The 24339-nt window shown below is 43.0% G+C and overlaps 2 protein-coding genes and 1 long non-coding RNA gene across 10 annotated transcripts in view; 1 reads left to right on the forward strand and 2 right to left on the reverse strand.

Annotated features, from left to right (window-relative positions):
* The window catches only part of ASPH (aspartate beta-hydroxylase), a 173337-nt gene extending 149165 nt beyond the window's left edge, over positions 1 to 24172 (forward strand). For 5 of the 8 annotated variants that reach the window (XM_072951912.1, XM_072951911.1, XM_031692173.2 and 2 more), the window contains exons 22-25: positions 6692 to 6827; positions 12429 to 12520; positions 12889 to 13022; positions 18978 to 24172. In XM_072951912.1, coding sequence (XP_072808013.1) covers positions 6692 to 6827; positions 12429 to 12520; positions 12889 to 13022; positions 18978 to 19128 — 513 coding nt within the window. In that variant the 3' untranslated portion in view covers positions 19129 to 24172. Of the gene's footprint in view, positions 1 to 6691; positions 6828 to 12428; positions 12521 to 12888; positions 13023 to 13205; positions 13644 to 18977 lie in introns of those variants that run through there. The other 3 variants (XM_072951908.1, XM_072951909.1, XM_031692174.2) reach the window with 3 other exon arrangements.
* Positions 6239 to 8006, reverse strand: LOC140690268 (uncharacterized). The gene is made up of 3 exons (XR_012065485.1): positions 7889 to 8006; positions 7466 to 7577; positions 6239 to 6379 (listed from the first exon to the last, which is right to left on the reverse strand). It is a non-coding gene; the product is annotated as an uncharacterized lncRNA (long non-coding RNA).
* Positions 22805 to 24339, reverse strand: part of CLVS1 (clavesin 1) — a gene marked incomplete at its 5' end in the record, with an annotated part of 54654 nt that continues 53119 nt past the window's right edge. Inside the window, one exon of the mRNA XM_006204687.4 lies at positions 22805 to 22935. Within this exon, the coding sequence (XP_006204749.3) occupies positions 22848 to 22935 (88 nt within the window). The remainder of the gene's footprint in view (positions 22936 to 24339) is intronic.

The following is a 24339-nucleotide window of genomic DNA, read 5'->3' on the forward strand; positions in this document are numbered from 1 at the left end:
CGCTGTTTAAGGCGCCCAGTCTGTGGGGTTTCACTGTGGCAGCCCTAGCAAACTAACCCCATCGGTGACTCCGTAGCATCTGCAGCGTTCCCTAACTGCCTCAGCAAAAATGTTTCTCTGAACAGTCCTATTTCCCTCCCTAGAAGAAAATATTTAAAGCTCAGTTAGATGCACTTTGTTTGACTAGGACAAAATCAAAATGATTGTCAAGCTTCAGGCATCGTAATCAGTTTTATCATCATCCGAGCACATCATGGACTCGGGGTACACCAGCCGTGATGCAGGGAGAGAAGGAGAGTGTACAAGCCAAGAGGCGAAGAGAAACCAGCTGGCAGTAAGTCAATGTATGGCTTAGCAGAGTTTGGTTTAAAACGTAAAATATGCCGAGAATCCTTTCTTCTCTCCCACTGCCACCTGTCTGTCACATGAAACAGCGTTACTCTGAGTTCGGCGACCTTTTGCAGACACATTTGAGGGAGTAGTAGAGGCTTTTACAGGCCAATAAGATGTTGTTTCTAAACTTCACTAAAAGGTTGGATTATATATTACAAGATCCTTCTAGTTTAAGAGAAAAGAATCTAAGTGGTTGAAAGGAGTCAGCTGTTAGATGTACAGAAAATATGAGTGAGGAAGGGTTAAGCAAAACTAGACACATACACTGAGCACCTCCCACATGAAAACACCTGTCAATGGCAGTAAAAGAATAAAAATGGTGTAAACCTACCAAAAAACAAACAAACAAACAAAAAAACAGGAGGGAGACAGTGACAGATGGACAATGTCAGCATGGTTTCTGGAAATGGAGAAGAGAAATAGCTAACTTGGCAGATCCAAGAAAGCTGAGATTGAAGTAAGTAATTGCAGAAGGGCTTCCAAAGAGAAGGGATTTCAGGCGCCTGGTACTACAGCAACTAAAGAAATAATACGGCCTCAAAGAATAGGCCTAGCTATCGGGACATTTGAGGGTGCCCGAGAAAACACTGGCTTGACAATGGACCCATCAGTGAGGCTGTCAATCATAGGCCCTGCCCTTTCCCACAGAGTTTCCAATGACTAACTCGGTTCTGCAGGAGTAATGGCCAAGCATCGCCGCACATTGGAGACACCCTTCAACATGAAAGAAGATAAAACTAAAACAAAGAATTCTGTTGTTCAGGGGAAACAAAAGTTAAGGAGCAGATGCCAACTTAGTATCTCTAATACACTCAGAGCAATAAGAGAACAGAGTGTATCCATCAAAAAAGAATGGGGAGCTATAAAAAGGAATAGTCCAAGACATAGGACTCTCAGAAATTTAAACATGTGATTTGCAGAGATAAGAATTTAATAGCAGTATTGGAAACTAAATCAAGGAGATCTTCCAGAAGGGAAAGCAAAGACAAAAATAGAAAATAGAAAAATTATGAAAATTAGAGTCTCAATTTGACATGTCTAATGTATAAACAGAAGAAATTTCAGAAAGAGTAGGGGGAAAGATGGAGAGGAAATTATTAAAGGAATAATACTAGATAGTCTAGGGCTGGAAATGTGAGTTTCCATACTGAGGAGACACTAGAGGTTCAGCACTTACACTATGGCACATTTCCACGAGATTTCAGGAAACCAGAAGTAAAGAGACGATCTTAAAATTCTTGTCATTATCATCATAACTATACCTATGATTGCACAGTTACTTTTAGCACATTGATTTTCTTAGAGACTTCTGAGGAAAGGGATAGTATTTTAGCCTCTATAAATGAGGAATCTATGGCACAGAGTGGTTAAGCAACTTGCCCTACAACACACAGCTAGTAAATGACAGAGTCAGATTTCCAAACCAGGCAGTCTGGCTTCGTGTTTTACACTCCTAACCACTATACTGTACTGACTTTTATAAAGCTTCTGGTAGGAAAAAATTTTTTTAAAATCCAGTAGGCATCAGATTTCCCAACAGCAACACTAAACTTTGTACTGCATTGGATCAATGCTTTCAAAAGTCTGCAGAGAAATTATTTACTACCTAGAATTCTGCACATAGTCAAGCCTTCAGTCAAGTGTAAGAATAACTGCAGGTATTTTCAGAAATTCAATTTCACCTGTGGTGTGTCCTTTCTCAGGGACACAGATAATCCTCTACCTGGATTACAATCCAATAATTAGGGGGCCTGATACCGAGCAGAGGTCAAGAGAAGTTCCCTGGTGACAGCTGTCCAGCCAGTCCAGGCAGCAGCCAGTTCAGAGCAAAGCAAGGTAGATAGCTACCAGAGGCTTACCTTCCAAAAAGAGAGAGAAAGAAAGAAAGTAGTGGCTTGTATGATTTTGGCAAAGGGTAGAATAGTACCAAGAGATTTTACGGCACTCGCTCAGCACTGCGAAGAGAGACAATTATTACTGTTTTAGTTTAGGGCATTAGAAAATGAAGCCAAAGAAAAGGGAGCAGAATTTTTAAAATGTCACATGTGAAATGAAGTGTACTTGTCATAACTCAATAAAACCCAAATATGAGTTTACCCGGATGGAGGAAAAAATTGTGAAATGGGCTGAATGGCTAGATGGAGAAGAAGGAAAAGAAAACATTAAATTATTAACTTGTTACCTTGCCTCGTAGAAAATTAGTGACAAAGTCTAGCATGAGTAAATCAAGAAATAGTAGTATAAACATATTATTTAGAGGTAAGCAGGTGTATATGAGAATAAATACTTAAAGGCATTAACTGGGGGTTGGACTCAGGACTGGGGAAAACTTGAGTAAGAGACTGCTGCTTTCATTAGAAGACTTGTAGTCATATTTGATGTTCAAAAAATGTGTATTTCTTAATTGAATGAAAATAGTAAGGGGAAGGGTTAAGAATTAGCTTGGCTTGAGTTTGTGCATCTAAAGGCTTTCTGCAAGAAGTCAGTCTTAGCAGAAGGCTTTAAAATAGGACTTAATCTAATTTGATATTGAAGAGAAAATGTGCCCTCTGAGTGGGGTGAGCAGAGCATCTGGGAAGGAAGGAAATGCGTTTCCCTCCGCGCCACTTTGCTCCTTTCGGGCACCAGTCAGTCGGCACCTCTGTGCCTTGTATAACAAGGGCAAACAAGAAAGTTTTTTTTAAAAAAAACCCATCAGTGCACAAAGCAAAGTCCCTCAGCAGTGCTTCCCTGGGGGACCCTGGGGAGACGAGGTGGGAGGGGACGGCAGTGACCCTTCACATGTAAAAGACAGCCCGTGCTCGTGGAAAAGTTTTAATTTTTATTTAGTGATGCAATCACTGTAATGTGCTCCCCCGGGCTTAGTGCCCTATTTCAGGAACAGAAGATCAGCTCTTTCTAAAGATGCCCCTGAAATCAGCTTTCAAGAGAAATGAAAGAGGCTGCCGTGTGAGGCACTGATATCCTCATTCGAAAAGTGATTTTATACGTTAGAGAGGCAGTTCTCCTGTCTGTGTGGCAGTTTAACAGGAATGGAGCAGATTTATCTAGCCCCTTGAAAAAGCTGCGATAGCTGCGGGGGGTGGTGGCGATTTAGGTGCATTTGAGAAGATGTGACTCTCTGGGGTGCGGTTTGGGGTTTTTTTGTTTTTCCCCGTAATCTTGGATTCTTGAGAAAACCACGGTATTCTGTCACTCCAGGAAACTGAGTGAGGGCTTTGCGTTTCTCTGAATTGGAATTCAGTCTTTGATTTGCTGTTTATGAATTATCTTCTTGGGATGGAATAGTACTGAAATTGTTACTGAACCAGGTTAGTTTGCCCTTTGTGCAGCAAGCCAAAATGCTGAGACATCAAGATTTGCAGCAAAAAAAAAAAAGGCGGGGAGTGTCATTCACCAGGCAAAGATGGGAGAACCAGTCTCAGATCCACCTCCCGAAAGGCGAGGGGCTTGAGATAATTGTGGGATAAAGATTCTTGGGAGTGGAGAAAGGTGATTGGACATAAGGAAAGTTGAGATAATCCGTGTTCTGTGCAGGCGTATCTGATTGAGTTACGTGCTACTCATGGAATATTTGTCTAAAAATGGAGGCACTAAGCATGATCCGAGGGTAGAATTTTGGACCATCCGATGCCAAAAAGTTACTTATCAGCCACCTACACAGGCCCAGTGTTAAGGCTGGTGGTCCCAACCAGCTTTAGCCGCTTGACCTTGCACTAGACACAGTTGACTCCAAGTTCTTGGAAAACAGCTCAGGCAAACATCTTATTGTTTAGGCTGCATGGAGCTTGGAGGGTGTGCAATTTGCAGCAAAGCAATTACGGCAAGCTTGCTCAGTGCAGGCGGGCTGCAAGCACAGGGGTTATAGCAAGCTGTAAGACCAGCTCAGGAATTCCTGTTAGTCACCAGTGTCTGCTACCCCTGTGGGGCTCAGTTTCAGGGTGTTTTTTTATTTTAACTCTATAGGACAGTTTCACGATTATCTGTGGACAGATGACCACCAGCATAGAGCAGAGTGATGACAGGAGCAGCTCTACATGTTGACACAAGTCAATGGCTTTCATAGAAATAGAAACGTAAAGCCAGGCATTGGCGCTGCTGCTGTGGAAAACAATATGGAGGGCCCTCAAGAAAGGAACAATAGAACTACCATATGACCTGGCAATCCCATTACTCGGTCTAATATCCAAAGAAATGCAAATAGGAGTCAAAGTAAAATATTGACGAGATAGCTTCACTTTCGTGTTCATTGTGCCATTATTCACAATAGCCAAGCTATGGAACCAATCTAAGTGTCCATCACTTAGGATGAGTGGGTAAAGAAGATGTAAGATACAGACGTGTGTGCAGACATGGTGGAATAGTGTACAGCCACGAAAGGGAAAATTCTGCCGTTTGCATCATGGATGGACCTTGAGGGCATTATGCCAAGTGAGAGAAGCCAGACAGAAAGACGAATACTGTATGGTATTACTTACATGTGGAATCTAAATTAGGAAAAGCAAAAGTGAAACTCATAGAATCTGAGAGTATAAAAGTGGTTGCCAGGGGCCAGGGGGTGAAGGAAATAGGGAGAGGTCAGTAAAGAGAACAGACTGTCAGCTATAAGATGAATAGGGTCTGAGGATGTAACCAATAACATGATGACGGTTTTTGATAACACTGTAGTATAAAATTGAAATTGACTCAGAGAATAGAATTTAATTGTCTTCACCCAACCCCCAAAATAAATAAATTAAACATATGAGACGATAAATGTGTTAATCAAATGAGGGATTCCTTTCACAATGTTATGTGTGTCAGATTACCATGATATACATACACTTTCAATATCTTACATTCTTATATGTTAATTATGACTCAGAGCTGAAATTTAAAAAAAAAACCAATAGACTCAAGGAAATAAGGGGGAAATAGCAGTATCAAATCAATATCTAATCTTCAAATCTATCTCTTGCCCTCAAATATTTGAATATACCTAATGTGGTCACACAATGTAAAAATGTGCTCCCTGGATTTGGCTGAATTTGGCACCATGTATCCACACAAATCTCTGAGGGCAAAGTCCTCTGTCTGCGCTGTCTTCCCGGCTTCTTATTGTTTTTCCCACACTGAACCATGAATTCATAAAGTATGGGTTGATAAAAACACTGTACGTTATCCGTGCTCTGCTCTACCCAGTGATCAGTCATCCAGCCTTCCCTTGAATAATTCAAAAGATAGAGAACCCTGTTTTACAAGGCGACTCAATCCGCTGTCAGAGCGCACTGATCATGGCTTCTGCTTTCTGTATGTCAGAGTCTTTCTGTTTATAAGCACCTTTACTTCCATGCTCTTGAGCCCTGATTCTGGTCGACCTCAGCAGTTGTGTGCCTCCCTGTCTGGCTACCCACAGGCTCCACTATCCCATCCACTTCTCATTTCATGTAGAAATGCTTGAAATTATTAACGTTTCAGAATCCCGGTTTATCTGCACAACCTAGCCTCTTGCACACAGGAGGAAAGCAGTTTTTATTCTTTTCTCCTGATGGTAGTTCCTCTGAGGTGGCCACTCAGGGTGCTTGCCCTGGCCTGCGGACCCCACTGCCCCCCCACTGGTAATCAGCATCACAGTGTAGCGAGGATTCCCGGAGGGGAGCCTGTCTCTCTTCTTCCGGCGGCCGGACCCTTTCTGACGTGACCTAACGCGCTCTCGTAAGTCAGAAGTCAAGGGAATATTTTTGTTTGGCTGAGTTCTAAACACAAGGGCATTTCTTTGCTTTGTTTTGCTATTAATTTTATAATACATCACATGCTCCAGTGGACATTTTCCAATGCTCTTGAAAGTTTAATTAATATTTACCATGTTGAAGGGTATCTTTATGAGGACCTCTACTGACAGATGGGATTACGTCTGTGATTTGCTTTCCAGTTTGGTTGCTCGGGTGTCACATAGGGTCGTGATGTGATCTGATCAACAATCTCACTCCTCTTGTTAGGTTGCAGTCTTTAAAAAAGAAAAAAAAAACTTTAGCCAAACCTAAAAACAAATTATAGTGGAAATTACTCTCTGAAGTTCCTAGAAATTATTGAAATGTTTATGCTGCAAAGGCATTGGGTTCTGAAAAATAATATTAGGTGAGTTTCTTTTTTACAGCCTTGACAAGCGGTCCTAGAGGAAGTTGAAATAAGCAATCTAGATGAGAGGAAAATGTCATTACTTATTAATCAGGCAAACAAGCAAAAAGCTGAATGTCATTATAAGGTGTCTTAACCAGGTAAATTTTCAGTTCCAGTAAAACCAGAATCTTCCCTCTAGTCCTTAGAAAGAAACTGGAAGTTAATCCGAGATGAAGGCCTTGCAGTGATGGATAAAGCCCAGGGCCTCTTCCTGCCGGAAGATGAGAACCTGAGGGAGAAGGGCGACTGGAGCCAGTTCACACTGTGGCAGCAAGGTGAGCCCCTGACTTCTGGATCCTTCCCCACAACCTGGTGGGAAGGGGGCACTTCCGGCGGTGTTTCCCAGAGCCGGGACTCCCCGGCTTAGAGGAAGCTGCCTGGGAAACCCAGCTGATCAAAATCCATTCGTTGCTTTTAAAAACTACGCGTGAACACTCATTTGTGTGTGTGTGTCTGTGTGTGCGTGTAAATATACATGTGTATGTGTGCATATGCACGTGTGTGTTTGCATAAATATTCAGAAATTGTATTTTGATTTTCCCGGTCTTTGCTGTTAAATGGTACATTACAAAGAGTAACCCCACTGTACAGGCATAACTGAAGTCCACCATGAGCTCATCAGTGCCCTAGAGAGGGGCTTCCCTGGCACCTCCTTTGCTTCCGCACAGGAGACGATGTTGCACGCAAAATGGTGTCACCACGGGCAAGCGCCATTGGGGCAATGATGGCACACCAGGGTGATGAGTCCGTAAGAACGAATGTCTGAGCTCATCAAGAACAGGAAGTGGTTCACCATCAACCTAATACTCCCTGAGCTGAACGCAGGTCCAGGCACACAGGCAGGGCTCCAGGGTGTGCGTTCAGTGAGTCACTGTATCAGTCTCTCCTCAAAAGGTGAAGCGTTGAATCTTACCTTTAAAGCTCTTTGCAAGTCTCTTCTTGAAAATTCGAGTTAACTTGGGTTAACAACTGTACAAAAGTAAATCCATTTTGAGGACTAAACAGCACGTGTCTCACGTCTTTAGCTGCAGAAAGTAAATCAAGAGAATGATAAGCAGTGGGTTTTTATTAAAGGACAAATAAGCGCCATCGTTTACCTCAGTTTGCTTCCAGAATACTCAGATTTACACAGCAGAGGAAGAAGGACGACTTCAGTAATATCTTCAAGGCAGCGTCCATCGAAAGAGAGATCACGTGATTTCAAGTGACTGTCAGCTTTTTGCCAACGAGGTCTTTTTAAATAGGGCTTTAGAAAGGTCAATATGTGAACAACATGCTAATTTCATCTATTGGCATCTCACTCAGTGAGTCAATTGTGTTGGCCTTAAGCACTCACCAGCTCATCGGATGCCTCAGTTCCGCCGACATCCTTGTGCTTTGTAGATGCTGTTGGGCTTCCAAGAATAAGGCTTCAGAATAGTATCCATCCTGGCAGTAATTTCCAGAAACCATAGTCTCTGCTAAGAACATGTGCTTTAATAAGGTTGAAATATGCAAAGCATCATAGGGCATATAGAAATATTAGGCAAGAAAGGAAGTAAATAATGGAGACTGATTGGAGGCAATATTTTGACTTTTAAGTTTTAGGGGGTTTTTTAATTTTAACTGCAGCAAAATACACATATGTTAAAATTTACCACTTCAGTTATTTTTAAGTGTACATTCAGCAGAGGCAGTTAAATCCATATATTTGTGCAACCAATCTCTAGAACTGTTTCATCTCGAAAAACTCAAGCTCGATACCCAGTAACAATAGTCCCCATTGCCCCTCCCCCAGCCCTTGGCAACCCCATGGCACTTCCTGTTGCTATTAAACTGACTACTTTAGACACTCGTATAAATGGGATCACACAGTGTGTGTTGACTTGTAAAATCATGTATTTTGATTATACCTGATTTTCCATAGTCATTTCTTACAGTATTTTTTACTTTATTGATACCTTTGTTAAATCCTTCTTCCCACTGGATGGAATTTGTAATGTTCTTTTTTTTTTTTCTTAAGTTTGACAGAGTGATCGATTATGTTCTTTAAAAAGAACTCAAATTACATCTCACCTTATTATGATTATGTTTTTCTAATTCCTGCTTTTATATTTTTCTTCCTCCTCTGGTTCTTTTGGCTGGTTGTTAATTTTTTTTTTCTCTTTTAAACTTTTCAATTAGAACATCTTAGTAAATTTATTTTCATTATTTCTTCTTCAGTAATAAATGCATTTAAGGCTGTGAACTGACCTCCGGATACAGATTTGGATGCTTTCTTTAAGCTGTAATGTGTATTTTCACTGGCATTATTTCCCAAAAAAGATTGCATTTCTATCTTGATTTCCATTTTTATTCAAAATAATTTAGAAGTGTGTGTGTAGGGGGGTATCTTAAGTATGTGTTTTCCAATCCTTTGCAGTTAATTAAGTAGAAATTAATTTCTAGTTTTATTTTACAATCATAAAATAACGTAACTCCCCTAGTTTCTCTTTTGGGAAGTTTTATTAAGACTCTTTGTAGACTTTTGTTTGTACTTCCAGGGGAACAGAAGGAATCCAGTTAACTATTTTCTGGAGGCAAATTCACAGCTTAAAGAATTCTGAAGGCCACTAGTACCATAGCTCACATGCAGGCAGGTTGGCATCCCTGAAGGCAGGTGCCCTCTTGGGCCCTGTGACCCGGAGACAGAGGAGAGGGAATCCTGAGGCAGGAAGGGTCGGAGACGATGTGGGAAGGAGGGCAGCAGGGCCACACTGAGAGCGCAGGTCCAGACAAGAACCTCTTGAGTGTCTGACTTAGTGAAGGCTTAGAGGTTGTCTAGTCTGGTGAGGAAAGGACGCTGCTGGATACAGAAAGGCCTTGAAACTGTGACTGCAAGCTTCATTTTTATCCAAAGGGAAGTTGGAAACATGGAACGTCCCTAAGGAGCCCAGTCAGTTCTGCAGTATATTTATTCCTTTTTAAATAATCAACTTTTTTAAGTTGGAGAAAAAACAATCAACAGATATACATACTGATTTTTCCCCACAGATGTTTTCAAGTTGCTATGTGAATGCTACAGAACATCTGTTTTTCCCGAGTTTGTTTATTGTCACTAACAATGAATGCTAAAATACACAACAAACAGGCCACATGTGAGCAGTCATTCTTTCTTCCAGAGACTGTGGGAGATGTGCTAGCTGATCCCAGTAGCCTTTTTGGATGAGCTCAACCTCTGAATCCTTCTCAACACGGTATTCCGATCGACTGATCAGAGTTGTCATGCAAGGCAAACCTGTTGTCATCCTAGCAGTAAAGCCTTGAAATTTAAGAAAGATACAACCCAGGACCTTTAAAAACATCCCAGCTCCATGGCTGCCCCTCAGAAAGTGCATTCACGTGCAAATGAAATACTCAATTGAGTCTTTCAGACCTGCGTTGGCAGTTAGATCTCTTTCTAGGGCCACTTCTCCAAAGAAACAAAGTTTATCACTTCTCAAAATTTACTTTAAACTTCGTAAGAAATTTTTTAAAAATGGTAACAAAACCACATTGAGTTCAGCTGCTGGACAGCTGAATGGTTTGTTCTGCACAGCTGTGTTCAAATCCAAGCTGCAACAAAAAGGTAAATCATGCTTTAAAGCATAGCCTTTGGAGACCAGCAGTCCTGGGCTGGAGTCTTGGCTGCACCACCTGCTGGCATGTGATGTGGGCATGTTCCTGAATCTCTGAGCCTCAGATTCCTCGTCTGGAAAATGACGATGATCATAGAGCCGGAAATCTGATGTTGTTACTCGGGTCAGTGAGCAAAGGTCTGACATACAGATAAATGATTGTGATTCTGGTTTTTTATTACATCATAATCATATATTATGTAATAATAACAGTAATGGAGGTGGTCTTAGGTCTCGGTTAAGAACAGGGCTCTGGGTCCAATTCCTCCTCTTCCACTTACCGTGTGATCTCACGGTGCCTTGGTTCCTCTTCCGTAAAATTTGATTCCAATAGCACCTCCCTCACCAGGGGTCGTGGGCATCCGATGAGTGGTCTCTGGCCCACGCTGAGCACCGCGGAAGTGTGGTTGCGTTCCTAAACCTTCCGTATCGTGTGTGAGTCGTTAAAACCATCAAGGGCAATCCACAAAGGTCGAGCAGCTACCAGACAGTTCCTCCCCTTACCGGGAACCTGTGTACAGGCTAGAAAAGACTTACGTCTAAACAGCTAGTCCAGTCCGGACCGAGAGGCAATCCTAGTGACCCAGTCCATTAGGCTCCCCGTTTATTACGTAGCATTAATGTAAGACACACGTGTTTTCCAAGTAACACATGTTCAGACCTCCCCGCTGTGCCTGTGGGACGTCCAGACACCTCTGGTTGCTCCTCAAGGCACCAGGCTTGACTTAACTGCTGCCTGAACAGCGCAGAACCCAGAACTGAGATGTCTGCTACGTCCCCCCGATTCTGCACGTGGAAAGGCCTGGGAAGCTAGGGTTTAAAAACTCTTTATGAGGCTTATGCAGGAATCTGTTTCTTCAAACTGACATTTATCATTAAACTCATTTGGGGTGTTCAGTTAATAACTAAAAACACCAACTCACATTTTACTCAAGAGGCAGAAGAAAACTAATGTAGACTTCAAAGTTGTTTTCTAAAATATCGAGGCCCATTTGACTGAGGAGAATGCCTTTCAGATGCATTCCTTGTAACTCGCATTTGTTCTCAGTATGTAATTATCTTAGGACACAATTAACATTAATTAAATAAAATTAAGCTCAGCTTTCGATGTATCAGTCCCTTATAGGAATCCTGAATAGGGAATTAAAATGTCTCTGTCAAAAAAATCCATTGTTTTGCTCTTGCATGAGAGCAATGATGCTGGACGTTCCTGAGCGCGTCTTCCCTAAGAAACAGTGATTTTGTGTGTAATGGTGAAGAAATTTGTATAGTCCAGGGTACTTAAGACTATTCCCCAAATCTGTGTACCTGACACAGTCTCACAGAGACCACCGTGTCTGAGACTTCCTCCCCTCTTCATTTAAATCCTATTCTTTATCAACATGTAAAGGATGAGCTCCACGTTGAAAAATACATTAAATTTCAATGAAAAAATAATGTTTAGGTTATTAGAATATAGTCCTAGAAATGCACTTTTAGGTTAGAAATAGAACATAAGCTGTTTTCCTCCCTTGAGGGTGTATTAGCTTACTGTGGCTGCTGTAACAAATTGCCATAAATTTAGTGGCTTAAAATAACTCAGATGTAGTACTTTTATAGTTCTGGAGGTCAGAAGTGGGTCTCACTGGGCTAAAATCAAAGTGTCATCAGGGCTGCATTCCTTCCAGAGGCTCTAACTTCCAGAGATAGCCCACATTCCTTGGCTGTGGCCCCCTCTGTCTTCAGAGCCAGCAATGGCCGATCAAGTCTTTCTCACTCTGGCACTGACCCTCCTGCCTCCCTCTTCTGCACTGAGACCCTGTGATCACACTGGGCACATCCAGTTAATCCACGATAACCCCCTTATTTATAGGTCAGCTGGTTAGTAATCTCATTGTCATCTGTCACCTTAATTTCCTGTTGCCATGTAACATACCATATCCACGGGTTCCTGGGCTGAGGATGTGGACATCTTTGGGAGGGGCCGTTATTCTGCCTGCCACAGGGCAGAAAATAAGTATTCAACACATGCCTTGTCCATTAGACTTCCTAAGTCAAACAGTCCAGCGCTGAGAGGAGGATTCTGGTCCTTGCTCTGCCAGTCACTGTCTAGTGGAGCAAAACATTATCTTCTTGTGTTTACTCAGCCTTCTCATTCTTACAGGGAGGGGGACAATCTAGACCATATGTGGTCAAAATGGGATGAGTTGAAGCTTTATTGTGATTTGTTTCTAACAATGGTTTTATCATTTATTGTTCTAGGAAGAAAAAATGAAAATGCCTGTAAAGGAGCACCTAAAACCTGTTCTTTGCTCGATAAATTCCCCGAGACAACAGGATGCAGAAGGGGACAGGTACCCAGAATGATTTCAGTGCTGGGAAGAACCGCTATTAGGAATGAAGGAATGCTGACATTTACAAAGAAACAGTTATTTCCTTTGACCCACTGAATGCCTCTTTATTTGCTCACTTTCTACTGACACATCATTTCATGCCCTTGACGTCAGGACTGAGGGTGGAAAATGTTCAATGTCTATAGCTTTGTGGAAAACGGGAGTCCTTACTTTAAGTTCCTTCACAAAGAAATAAGATGAGAATATAAATTCTGAGTGCTCCAAAGGCTCTAACCTAAACTGACAGTAATTTTGTACTGTCACGTTAATTTAGCACATCTCCCACACCTGGACAAATGGATGAACAGTGTGGTATATTTTCTGTGCAGATCAAATACTCCGTCATGCACCCAGGAACCCACGTGTGGCCGCACACGGGACCCACAAACTGCAGGCTCCGAATGCACCTCGGCTTGGTGATTCCCAAGGAAGGCTGCAAGATCCGATGCGCCAACGAGACCAGGTATGTTTCCTCCCATTGTTTTCTGTCCTACTCAACACCTCGGAGGGCGGATGCTCGTTACAACAAAGCAGTGTTCTGTTGGATTATTTTACTTCCTTTGTAACTGAAGGAGACTGGGGTGCATGGTGTTAATCTGAACCCCTTAGTCTCTGTCCCACCTCTGTGCTCTCTGTTGGTCTGCAGGTATTCCCCGATTCCAGGGCTGCCCGCCTTCCTCATTTCTCCCCAGAGCACGCTCGTCTGGTCGATGAGCCTTCTGGCTTCTTTTTCTAGACGGACAGACTTGGCATTCAGGGCCAGCTGACTTGTACTGAGCCCTACACATAGGACCCATTGTGTTTATTGCCTTCCAACTTGATTTGTTCATCAACGCAAAGAGTCTTTCTTCCTGAAGAAAACACCTGGTGACTTTTATACGTGTTGATCTAGAGAGACGGCGTGATGCTGTGGACGCGGCTGCCTCTTTCTAATCCCAGCTCTGCCAGCTAACCCTGTGCACCCTTGGCCAGTGACTTAATCCCCTGGAGCCTCAGCCTCCTTACTTATAAAACCAGCAGTGATGCTGTCTGCTTTGCAGGGCTGTTGTATGGATTAAATGAAATAAAGCGTACAAGGTGCTCAGCCCCGGTTCTGGCGTGAGCAGGGACACGGTGACTGCTAGGGCCCCTTCCTCCCATGCCTCTTCCAGCCCTCACCCTGTTACTCCCTTCACCTGGAACGCCCTTCTTTCATGCTTCCACAATAAACATATGACTAAGATCCAACTTCGTTTCTTGAGAAGGAACCTCTCTTTTGACTTAGAATGTATACAGTGTATATTCTCAGCGACACTGTTCTTTATCTTCCGTTGCTTTTTATTAGTATATATTAGTCTAATCTCTGTGCCTGAGCTGTCAGCGCCTGGAAAGCAGAAACCAAGCTGCTGTCTTCTGCATCTCTCACAGTCCTTAGTAGAGGTTTGATGGAGGGGGTGTTCAGGAGGGTGCAGCGTCACTCATGTGGTTGCTAGCAGACACCTGCCTGCCCTGGGTGTGGTGCAGCAGCGCAGAGTGCTGTGGGACATTCCGAGCTGACCCACCTGGGGGCCTTTCCCTGCCAGCGGTGTCTAGTCAGGGGGAGAACGCAGCTGGAAAGTCGCGAGTCAGAGGGGCACAGGTAAGAATGCTGCGGGTGGGTCACTGGGCAGGCAGCTCGTTTACGCCTGAGCTTTGGGGACCGTGACAGTGGTGGCTTTCAAAGACAAGGAAGGATTTGGACATTAAGAGCCAGGAGAGCGGGGCCTTCCAGACTGAAAGAATAGCGTCTGCAGAGGCCCGGCTGACCGGCCGTGCCTGAGGGCTGCTGAGTGATTTCAGCAGCCGAGAGTGGGGGATCCCATTCAGAGGTAAACGGAAGCGCGCTGCAGGTTCCGAGAGTTAATCTGAGCGTTAAAAGGTCGAGCCAGGCCGCGCCCAACCGAAGGGGGTCAGGAGGGCTCTGCCGCCAGGAGCTGGGGACCAGGTTTTCCTAGAGAAGAAGCTGAAGCAAAAACAAAGAAATTATTTGACTGGCAACAGCGGAAGCGCTGCCTTGTTTGGGGAAGCCTGCGTGGCTGTTGGTGATGGGCTGCTCGCAAGTCTCACCTTCTCAGATTCCAGTGCAGGGCTCCTGCTGGTTTCGGTTTGCTCACGTAGGCATTAGAGCCACCTTCATCTCAGTGCCTCCTTGTTTAGTTACTTTAACAGCACGTAGAGAATGAGGTTGGAAAGAGCAGGTGGATTGGAAACTAGATCACAGAAGGCTTTGAGTACCAGACCAGTGGAACCAGACATTGGTAGGAAGGTGTTCAGAATCCATGGGTGAGCCCTCTGGGGACTTGGGGAGAGCAGTTAACAGACTGTCGCCGCAGCCCACCCAGGAGAGCCGGAATTGGGATCCTGGCAAGAAAGGGAGAGTCAAGAGCAGATGCAGGAGATGTGATGAAGTTTGACTCAGGTGAGTCGAGTGTGGGGGGGAGGAGGGAAGGGAGTCCATTTTGGTCAGTTCGTGGGTGGTTAGCAAACATTGAGAACTTGGGAGGTGTGAGGCAGGTTAGGGGAACAGGTAATGAGTCCAGTGTTCATATACTTAAGCAATTTGGTGAATTAAAAACACCAGTCAAGTTTCTTTACTCCTGTGTTAGCATGCTGTGTCTATGGCTGTCCAGATGCACAGAGCTAAGTCTACATCCCGACAAGGAATGGTAGTTCCCACATTGAAAATAGATTGTGTGCAGACATTTGTTCGTTGAACTGCAGGTTGGGAATTTGGACAGTTGGGACCCATGTTCCTGTGGTAATAATAAATGGCGTGGCGGTTCCTGGGCCAGCCCCTAAAAGCCTCTTAGCTCACGGTCTTTGTTCATAGGGCTCTAGCACCAGTGGCTGTTTGCAATAATGCTTCTATGGGAAAATGTTTTCGCTTCAGATTTGAACATTATGTGTCTTTATAAAAGCAAATTAAGAGCACTGAAGTCCTGTGAACTACCTGGATTCAAATCCTGGCTTCCCCTCTTGAAGCGTAACTTTAGACAACTTGCATGGCCTCGCTGAGCCTCAGTTTCCTCATCTGTAAAACGGAAAGAATGTAAGAATGTCTTGGTGTGGATTTGCGTATCAAAGTAACCCATATACGTGCGCTCAGAACTGTCTCCAGGGTCTTACGTGGTGAATGTGCTCAGTACTTTTGAGCTTCCCTTGGGCTCTCCTCTGATTGCTGCAGAAATGGGGACTCCTGCCCCTTACTTTCCAGAAAGTGAGACCAAGCACGCCTGTACCTGTGAACGTGGTCCCCGTAGCCTGCAGTGTGCACTCTGGCGGGGGTGGGGGAGGGGGCTTGCGGGAGCTAGGAGGGAGGAGGGGGATGGGAGGTCGAGGATGTGCGGGGCCAGGGCTGGGGATGTGATAGGCCTGAAGCTGGGAGGGGTGCCGGGGAAGGAAGGCAGAGCAGGGACAGGGGCTGGCCGCCCCGCTCCAGTCCTCCTTTTGTCCCCATGCCCCTCCCCCTGGGACTAGAGATCCCGGAGGAGGGGGCAGGGGCATCCCATCTCTGGCCACGGGAGTTCTCCTCTCACTCTTCCCTTTCTTTGTCCCCCACTTTTAGGCTTTCTTAGCTATCTTACAGAGCCCTCTGCTACTGGGTGAGCTGGGACATGAAGAGGGGGAGTCAGAAGGGACAGAGAGAGTCAGCACAGGGGGTGGGCCGCAGGGCTGAATCCCCAGGCCCACTTGGAGGGGAGGGAGCCCTGCGGCAGCCTGGCTGGAACGGCTCTTCCAGTGAGGGGCTGTGAGATATACTCGGGGTGTGCAGGTGCAGAACCTGTAGGGAAAAGAGATTCTTTGTGAAGCTAGCCACCATCTCTTACTGAAATTATTATTTTGACATTAAACAAAATAGCAAATGCCATACCCATTTCTCAGATGACAGTTTGAGAAGTATATCCTATGAAATATAATAGGAAAACTGAGGCAGTGAACAGGTTGGCTCAGAGAATGAAAAGAATTTCGGTGCTGAAAGGAGCCCTGGAGGCCACCTTGTCCACCTCCATCGTTGCACAGATGGGGACACTGAGGCCCCCAGGTGAAGCGCTTTGTCACAGACGTGTGGCTAGTTAGCAGCAGTCAGAACAAGAACACAGATATCCTAGCTTCCAGAAAAAATGTCCCTGTAGACAGACAGACAGACAGACAGACAGGAAAACTATGTGTGTGTATATTTCTGTCTGTATTATTAGGAGGGGAGAGAGAAGAGACGTGGTAATGATGCAGTTTTGCATTTCAGTTCCCGTGTGTGCAGGGTTTCCAGTGCAGCCAGCATTGAGGACCTTCTGCAGGTCAGAATTAAGAAGAGCTGTATTACAGTAGCCTTATTCCCGAGCCCTTTGACCCTCTTCTCCATTCCGCTCAGCCTTCCGGGCCACCTCAGCATAGCAGCTACAGATGCTAAGAATGTTCCCCAGTACCGTGATCTTGAGCTAAAGTTTCGGGCTGTAACGAAGCCAGCCTCGTTCCTTTCTGCTTCCTCCACAGAATCGCGAAGTCCGTGCAGGCATCTGAACTAACCCCCCTGTGATTGCTTTGCTGGAAAATTACAGCCATGTCGTTTGCTGCCTCAGGACATTTAGCAGCGATCCCCGAGACGTGATCTGTAACATTTCTAGGTGGAATACTCTCTGGGCACCTATATCGTTGTTTGACGTTATTAATGTTGATAGCAATTCTGTGACAAAATGATGGCTATTAGGCCTGAGCTGCGACCACTACCCCATTATCATTAATTATAATAATTTGAGAAATTGAGGAATTACACAATATTGGTGAATGGTGTGACCAGATATTTGTTATTTTAAGTATTTGGAAGTTTTATTGTCATATTCGTTAGTATGTCTGGGACAAACTGGCCTCCCACCTCACGGCCCCCCGACCCAGGACGTTTGGCAATGACTAGAGACGTTTTTGATTGTCACAGCTGGTGGGGAAGTGCTCCTAGCATCCAGCGGGTGGAGGCCAGAGATCTGCTAAACGTCTTACAGAGCACAGGACAGCCCCCACAACAGAGGATCATCCGGCAAAAATGTCAATAGTGCCAGGGTTGAAAACTGTGCAGTATGTAATATTACCTAATTTAATATTGATCAATCACCTAGTAATGAACATAAAAGACAAATAATTTCCTCAAGGAGAACTTCCTTATAATGATGCAAGTAACTTGAAATCAAGCTAGAATTTTCCCTCCTATAATTTTAATTATTTGCTAATCCAGGATATAAATTTTGAAATGCTTGAGAGGAATTTTAATATCTAGAGAAAATTTCCTAGTAAAAATTTCATTTTAAAAGCATAGCTTAGCATTTAAGGTATTAGCAATTAATACCTATTTGAAAAGGAAGAAAACGTTAGCATAGCTAATAAATTTTCTTTGGGTTTGGAAGCATCACATGATTGCCGCCTGCATAGTTCTCTCTTGACTGCTTGATTTAGACTAGCACCATATTTAGATCTTAGCTCCTACACAGATACCTTACAAAGTAGTGCTGTCAGCATTGATTTAAAATATTCCACGGATAACCCACTTGCGTAGCTGGTAACATTAGAAATATAAACAATCTGCCTTTCCCTAAAATGGAACTTTAACAAATAGAATGGGTTGAAAAGAGAATCATTTGCTGTTGCACAGACACCCCCAGGTGTCCTGCAGGGTGTGGAGATGCCTTAGAGCCAGTTGCTGTCTGTAGGTCCTCGCTCGTCCCTGAAACTCAGGGAGGATACCCAGGAGCCATTGACTGGGAGGTCGCCTTGGGAATGAGCCGCTGCCTGCCCATCTAACAAGCCTTGCCTACAGCTGTACCAAGTATAAGTTTGCCCTTCAAATCTGTGCTATTAGAAGTCAGCATACTGACTACCTTTTTGGAGGAAGTGACTGGAAGGGGTCTGAGGTGCTAGTCAGGTCCTAGTTCTTGATCTGGACGCTAGAACCCTGTGTGTTCTCAGCTTGTGAAAGTTTGTCCAGATTAGGATGTGCCGCTTTTCCGTACTTCGTATTTCTACAGAATGTGTAGAAAAAAAGAAAAAGGCAATATTGTGGATCCACTGAAGGCTTTTTCCAACCACGGAATGATATGATTAGTGCTATGGTTTGGAAAGATCCATCCACTTGGCTATTTATAAAAACATCTAGGAAAGCCTTTCTACAATTTCAAAAAAAGGGGGGGGGTTAAATTTACCTTTAACACCTGCCCTTTTGTACACTTCCAGTACTGAGCATTGAAAATTGATGTTCATGGTTAGAATCCTGAAATTCTTTCTTAATCACCAAAGAAAGACTAAATCCTGGCTTGGTGTCCTATTGCAAAGGTTATCATGAGAGTGCTTTCCTGAACACAGACATGGATTGACCCTCAGACATCGGATCACAGGCTGCCATCTTCTTCCATTCCAGGGCGTGGGAAGAAGGCAAGGTACTCATCTTTGACGACTCCTTTGAGCACGAGGTGTGGCAGGACGCCGCGTCTTTCCGGCTGATCTTCATCGTGGATGTGTGGCACCCAGAGCTGACACCCCAGCAGAGACGCAGCCTTCCTGCAATTTAACACGTCATTGTGCAGGCTCAGGACACGCAGACAGGTTGCCTTTCTGGTTCCATCTCCTCGGGTGTGGGCACAGACGTTCGAACACCAAGGCCCTTAATTCCCTTGATTTGCAGCCTGAAAAGTTCTAAACCTCCTCCTAGGGTTGGAAGACACAAAAGGGAATATTTGCCTCGCTGCAATTCTCATAGAAAACACCTGCCATATTTCATCTGTGACAGCCCTGATCTGATGCCTATATTCAAGGTGAACACGTGATAACGTATCTACCTTGCCAGCCAAAGATATTTTTTTCCACTTAGAATAAGTGAAATCAGTGTAAATGAGAGTATATGTAGAAACTGTGAATGGATTGCTTTAGCTTCTAATTTTTCTATGCAAGTGTATTTTTCTAGGGTAGTGAGACGATTCTAGCGTCACATACCACTACTTCCTTGTTGATTTTAACAACAAGCTGCGTAAATGCTTTACTTCTTGCTGTTTAACCGTGAACTCAGACTTCCCTCTTTTAATTATTTTTAGTAAAAGGCACTCATATGAAAAAGGCAATTCTATTTTCCGAATACAAAGGAGAAAGACATAATTATACCAGTATCTACAAACTGTTCCGCTCTCTCCCCTTTGAGTCTGTATGCTTTTTTGTCTTCATGGAGAGCTGGTGTCTTAATTTCTCTCCTTGCTCTGTGAATGGTGGAGATACTGTCAAAATGGTATTTCTTTCTAAGGAGAACTTCTTACTCTGAAAAAGGACTTGGAATCATTTTATATTGAGTTATAAAGATGACATATGTAAATATTTCAATGCCAAATATTAGGCATTGGGAGCAAAAAAAAAGTAAAAGTTCTCCAAGTGAAGACTTTCTCTTGGGATCAGGTGGCAGGGAGCTGTCTCTGAAACTGGGTTGGAATCCAGAGTGTCTTCTGTTGCGGATCTTTGTGAGTGACAAGGTCCTTCAGAGGATTTCCATCGCCATTTTGTAAAAATATGAAGGATGGTAGAGTGGAAGACCAAGATTGCCAGGACCTTTGTCCTGGGAGTAAGAGGTCAAAATTGCTTTCCTCTTTGTAATTGTTTGGAAGACTCTGACCTCTCCGTGGCTTGAGAAACTTCTGCCATTTAAACCTCACTTTGAGATGGCAATTATCATTGATAGTTTAGCTTTAATATTACCCACAGCATAGAAATAACCATTGCCTACTTGTTCCAAAGATGATCACGTCATTAATTTAGGAGAATATTAATGCATTAAATTTTGTGTTTTTTAACTCAAAGCTAACTGGAAATGTTAGCTGTAAGAATGTAATGATATTCATGCACTGAATTTTTAGCCAATATGAACAAAATTGCTGAAGCAATGACACGCAGGTTAACCAGATTTCCTTCGCAGGTAGAAAAAGCACTTGTGTTTTCTTTCCCATTGAAGGACAAGGAGGAAACTCTATTTCATTTAAAACATAGTTTTGTGTTGTTGTTTTGTTGTTTTTTCATTGAAATGGACCCCTTTTGCTTGTCCTTCAGGACATTAGTTTTGGTCAAAGAGTTTACAGAATATTTGTCTTGTTTCCTTCTATCTTTCCAATATTGGAAAAATCTCACTAAAACAGATGAGGAAGTATATGTGGAAAAATATCAGAATTAATTACCAAAGTCCAGAAGAAAAAAGTAAATTCTTGAAAAGTAAAAAGGCATTTATGTCCTTCAGTATTTATTGAACAGAGGAAATGACTGACAAAGGACAATACAATCCAGTGTTCATGTGATAACATTCATGTGACTTACTGAATTTTGTTCTTGTATGTATGTTGCATACACATGAAGAAATTCAAAGTGTACGTTGTCATTGTTGAACCATCATCTTACATTCATTTAATGAAATCATGGGATAGAGTAAAAACTAGCTCTTAACTTTGTAATTATATTATGGTATTTAAAATCAGGTCACTACAGTAGGGTTATAAATATTGCCAATTGAAAAGCCAGAATTATTACTGTTGCAAAATGTTGGCAACAATTGACTCCAGTCGCATTTCAAATACTTGGATCCCACAACTATTTTATAAACTCAAGTAATAAAATGGGTTTTCTAATTCACTTTAATTCTTCATCTTTCTCTCCTATGTATCCTGGACTATAAGAAAAGTGTTTCAGTCACTGCATTGGTAGAATTATTTCAATGTCACTATTTTGTTATTTGAAATGTCTACACAAAATGAATTGGTTTTATTTGTACTGTGATGCAATTAATGGCGAAATATTTCAAATTCTATTTTGATTTTATTTCAAGGGTGGAAAACAAAAGTCACTTCTGTTATTGTTCTCTGTCAGTAGAAATCGTTGAGGAAGAGATGTAATAAGTGATTATGATTAGTAATCACATCTGTTGAGGGTGATCATGGTCAGTCAAATCACCTCTTTCCTTTGAATTTTTTAGCTAACAAATTAACCCTCCCAAATACTGCTCATTATCAACTAAAATACTTTTTATTTGACATTGAGTACCAACTGGTCATATTAATGAAGACCCCTGTCGTGCAGACGGCTGGGAGAGTTAAGAGGTCACTAAAAACATACAGCTGGTTTGGGGAGACATGGCACACGTAAGGATATCATGTCCGATGCTACCTGTTCATTTTTATCTAATTTCCTTTTAATTGATAGTTGGGGACTCCATTTCTAAGGATAACAAAGAAATAAAATGATCTTTGGCATTTCAGCCTGCATTCCCAGTCTTCTCTTATTTTCAGGTCTTACCTATTCAGCCATCCTTAAGGGTCTTCCTCCATGATTGATATCTGCCTTCTCAGCAACAGCCAGGCCCTTGCTCCACACCTTTAACTGGTTGCAGGAGGAGCTGGGGGCAGTGGGGGCTGTTTAATGCTTTTGTGGCACTTTTCTTTGCTGTAGTGACCCAAGTGAGGCAACTTGAATGGCTTCATTAATCACTGACATGTATTTTCAATGAGACCCCCCCATCCTGCAGACACACATTTCTTGTGGGGAGTCACATTGCTAAGATGAAATAGTCATATTTCAAAATGTATGTCTTTGTTTAAAATCAGCTCATGATAATCAGCTGGTGGCCTGACCAAAGATGTGACGTCAAAATCATGTTTTGCAGGATATCAAAATAAACTCTGCAAACAATAGACCTACAAAAATGTGCTCTGAGACTGAACAATTTGAAATTTGATGCTGGTGATGAGGTCGAAGAAAATAATTCAATATAGGAATGGAAATTACTGAAGATACTGTTGTTTGGGGGCCTTGCAGGACTTTAAACTTGACAATTGTGTCTGCACAGTTTAATTCTTATGTATCTACTTGGAAATGCGCTTAATCTCAAATCGCAGAAACTGGAGAGGGTCTCTGCAATGCCTCAGAAAAATCCTGGTCCTAATGAAATGAGTGCATCAAATTTAATTTCTTTCTCTTTTCAGTTCATTTAATGCCATGAATATGGAGTGAGGGGAACCTTGTTCACATAACTGCCTTGCTTTGTCCTCCATTTCCTTCATCGAAAAAAAAAAAAAGCATCTCTCAAGTCTTTGTTCAACTTTGGTTGCTCAGACCAATGGCTGGTGACAGTCATTTCTGGGTGGCAAGAGTGGAGGCCCTTGTGGGAGCTGAACGCATGTGTCATGGGGTCAGTTGCACACGTGCTTCCTGGTGGCTGAGTCCACTGAAGGCTGGCAATGTGCAGGAGCGTGGAGCGGCTCGGGGTTCAGTCCAGAGCCAGGAGTGGCTGCGTGTTCTCATTCTCCCCCTTCTCCTCATGTTTCAGGGTCCCAGCTTCTACCACAGACTGAGATCTAATAACAGGGGAAGGAAAAAGACACAATTACAAACAATTTATGATGGTGACCATTTTGGAACATTGGAGGGCATTCAGATTTTATGTCCCCTTATTAACCAAGACACTCAAAATAACTGCATAACTCCCCCCCCCCTTTTTGTATCCCTCTTTTCTGTGCTTTTGTGTCTTCTACACCACATTGCTATCGAGAGAGGCAACTTGGAATCTTCTTTGCGGAAATCTCTTCTGTTGGTAGGAGGAACATGTGTTCTAGCCACAACTCTGCCCCAGTGTCTAAACATTCAACTGCTCTTGAGATCTATAAAGTCAAATAAATTTTGCTGGATTTTCACTGTTTCAAAGCACTTTTTAGAGCTTTTGTTTCTCAAGGTCATAGGAAACTTATCATGTGTGATGTTAAGACCATGAGATTTGAGGTCAGATGGTAAATGTAGACCTTACCCGTTACTGACCGAAGGGTCTTGGGGGAGTTCTTACAACTTTGGGCCTTTATTCTCTCACCTGTGAAACAGAGGTATTACCTACCTTCCAGGGTTGTTGAGAAAGACTAAAACTAATACTGTACACAAAGCATTTGACAAGCAATTGTAGTCAAAATTATGGAGCACTCTTATCACCATTGTTGCAATTACAGCAGTGATTTTTACTTTCTGATGTGTTCTCTTATATTGGAGTAATAACAATTTCCTGTTTATAACATGGATTGAAACTGAAATTATTTTCCAGCTTTATAGAGAGAAGATTATAAGAGCTATGCACACGGTAGATATTCAATCAACGTTCACATACTAAAAAAAAGTCAAAACATTAAGAAAATAGTTGAATTAGGTTGTTCAAATAAGCGAGATTTACATATATGTGCAGTAAATGGTTAACTCAGTAGGCCTGAGTTGCCCAAACCCTCCACATTCCAAAAGCCTTCAGGACTGTCCTTTGACTGGCTCCTCTGAACAATATGATTTGCATGCCTATGTGATTGACCCCTCCCCCCCAAAAAAAATCTCTGGGCACCAAGGCATGGGAGAGTCTCCCTGGTTGGTGACATTTCCTATGTGTTGTCACACGTCATTGCTGAGAGAATTAAGCTCTGTCTAGGTGAGTCCACTGGGAGGACAACTGGAAGCTTGCTACTGGTCCAGTGTACTTGCACTCCACCCAATACACCTGTTTCCTTTGCTGGGCTTAACCTGTATTCTTGTACTATAATAAACCATAACTCTGAGTGTAACGGCTTTTCTGAGTCCTGTGAGTCCTTCTGGCAGATTATCAAATCTGAGGGTGGTCTTGGTGATTCCAAACACAATATATGATAACACTAATATTTGTTGTCTGTGCAGCTGGTATAGTTGTAACCTCTTTACAGGTACTGAGTTACTTCATTCTCACACCCTTAAGGAGG

Source organism: Vicugna pacos, chromosome 29 (assembly GCF_048564905.1).
Source record: "Vicugna pacos chromosome 29, VicPac4, whole genome shotgun sequence".
Lineage (NCBI taxonomy): Eukaryota > Metazoa > Chordata > Mammalia > Artiodactyla > Camelidae > Vicugna > Vicugna pacos.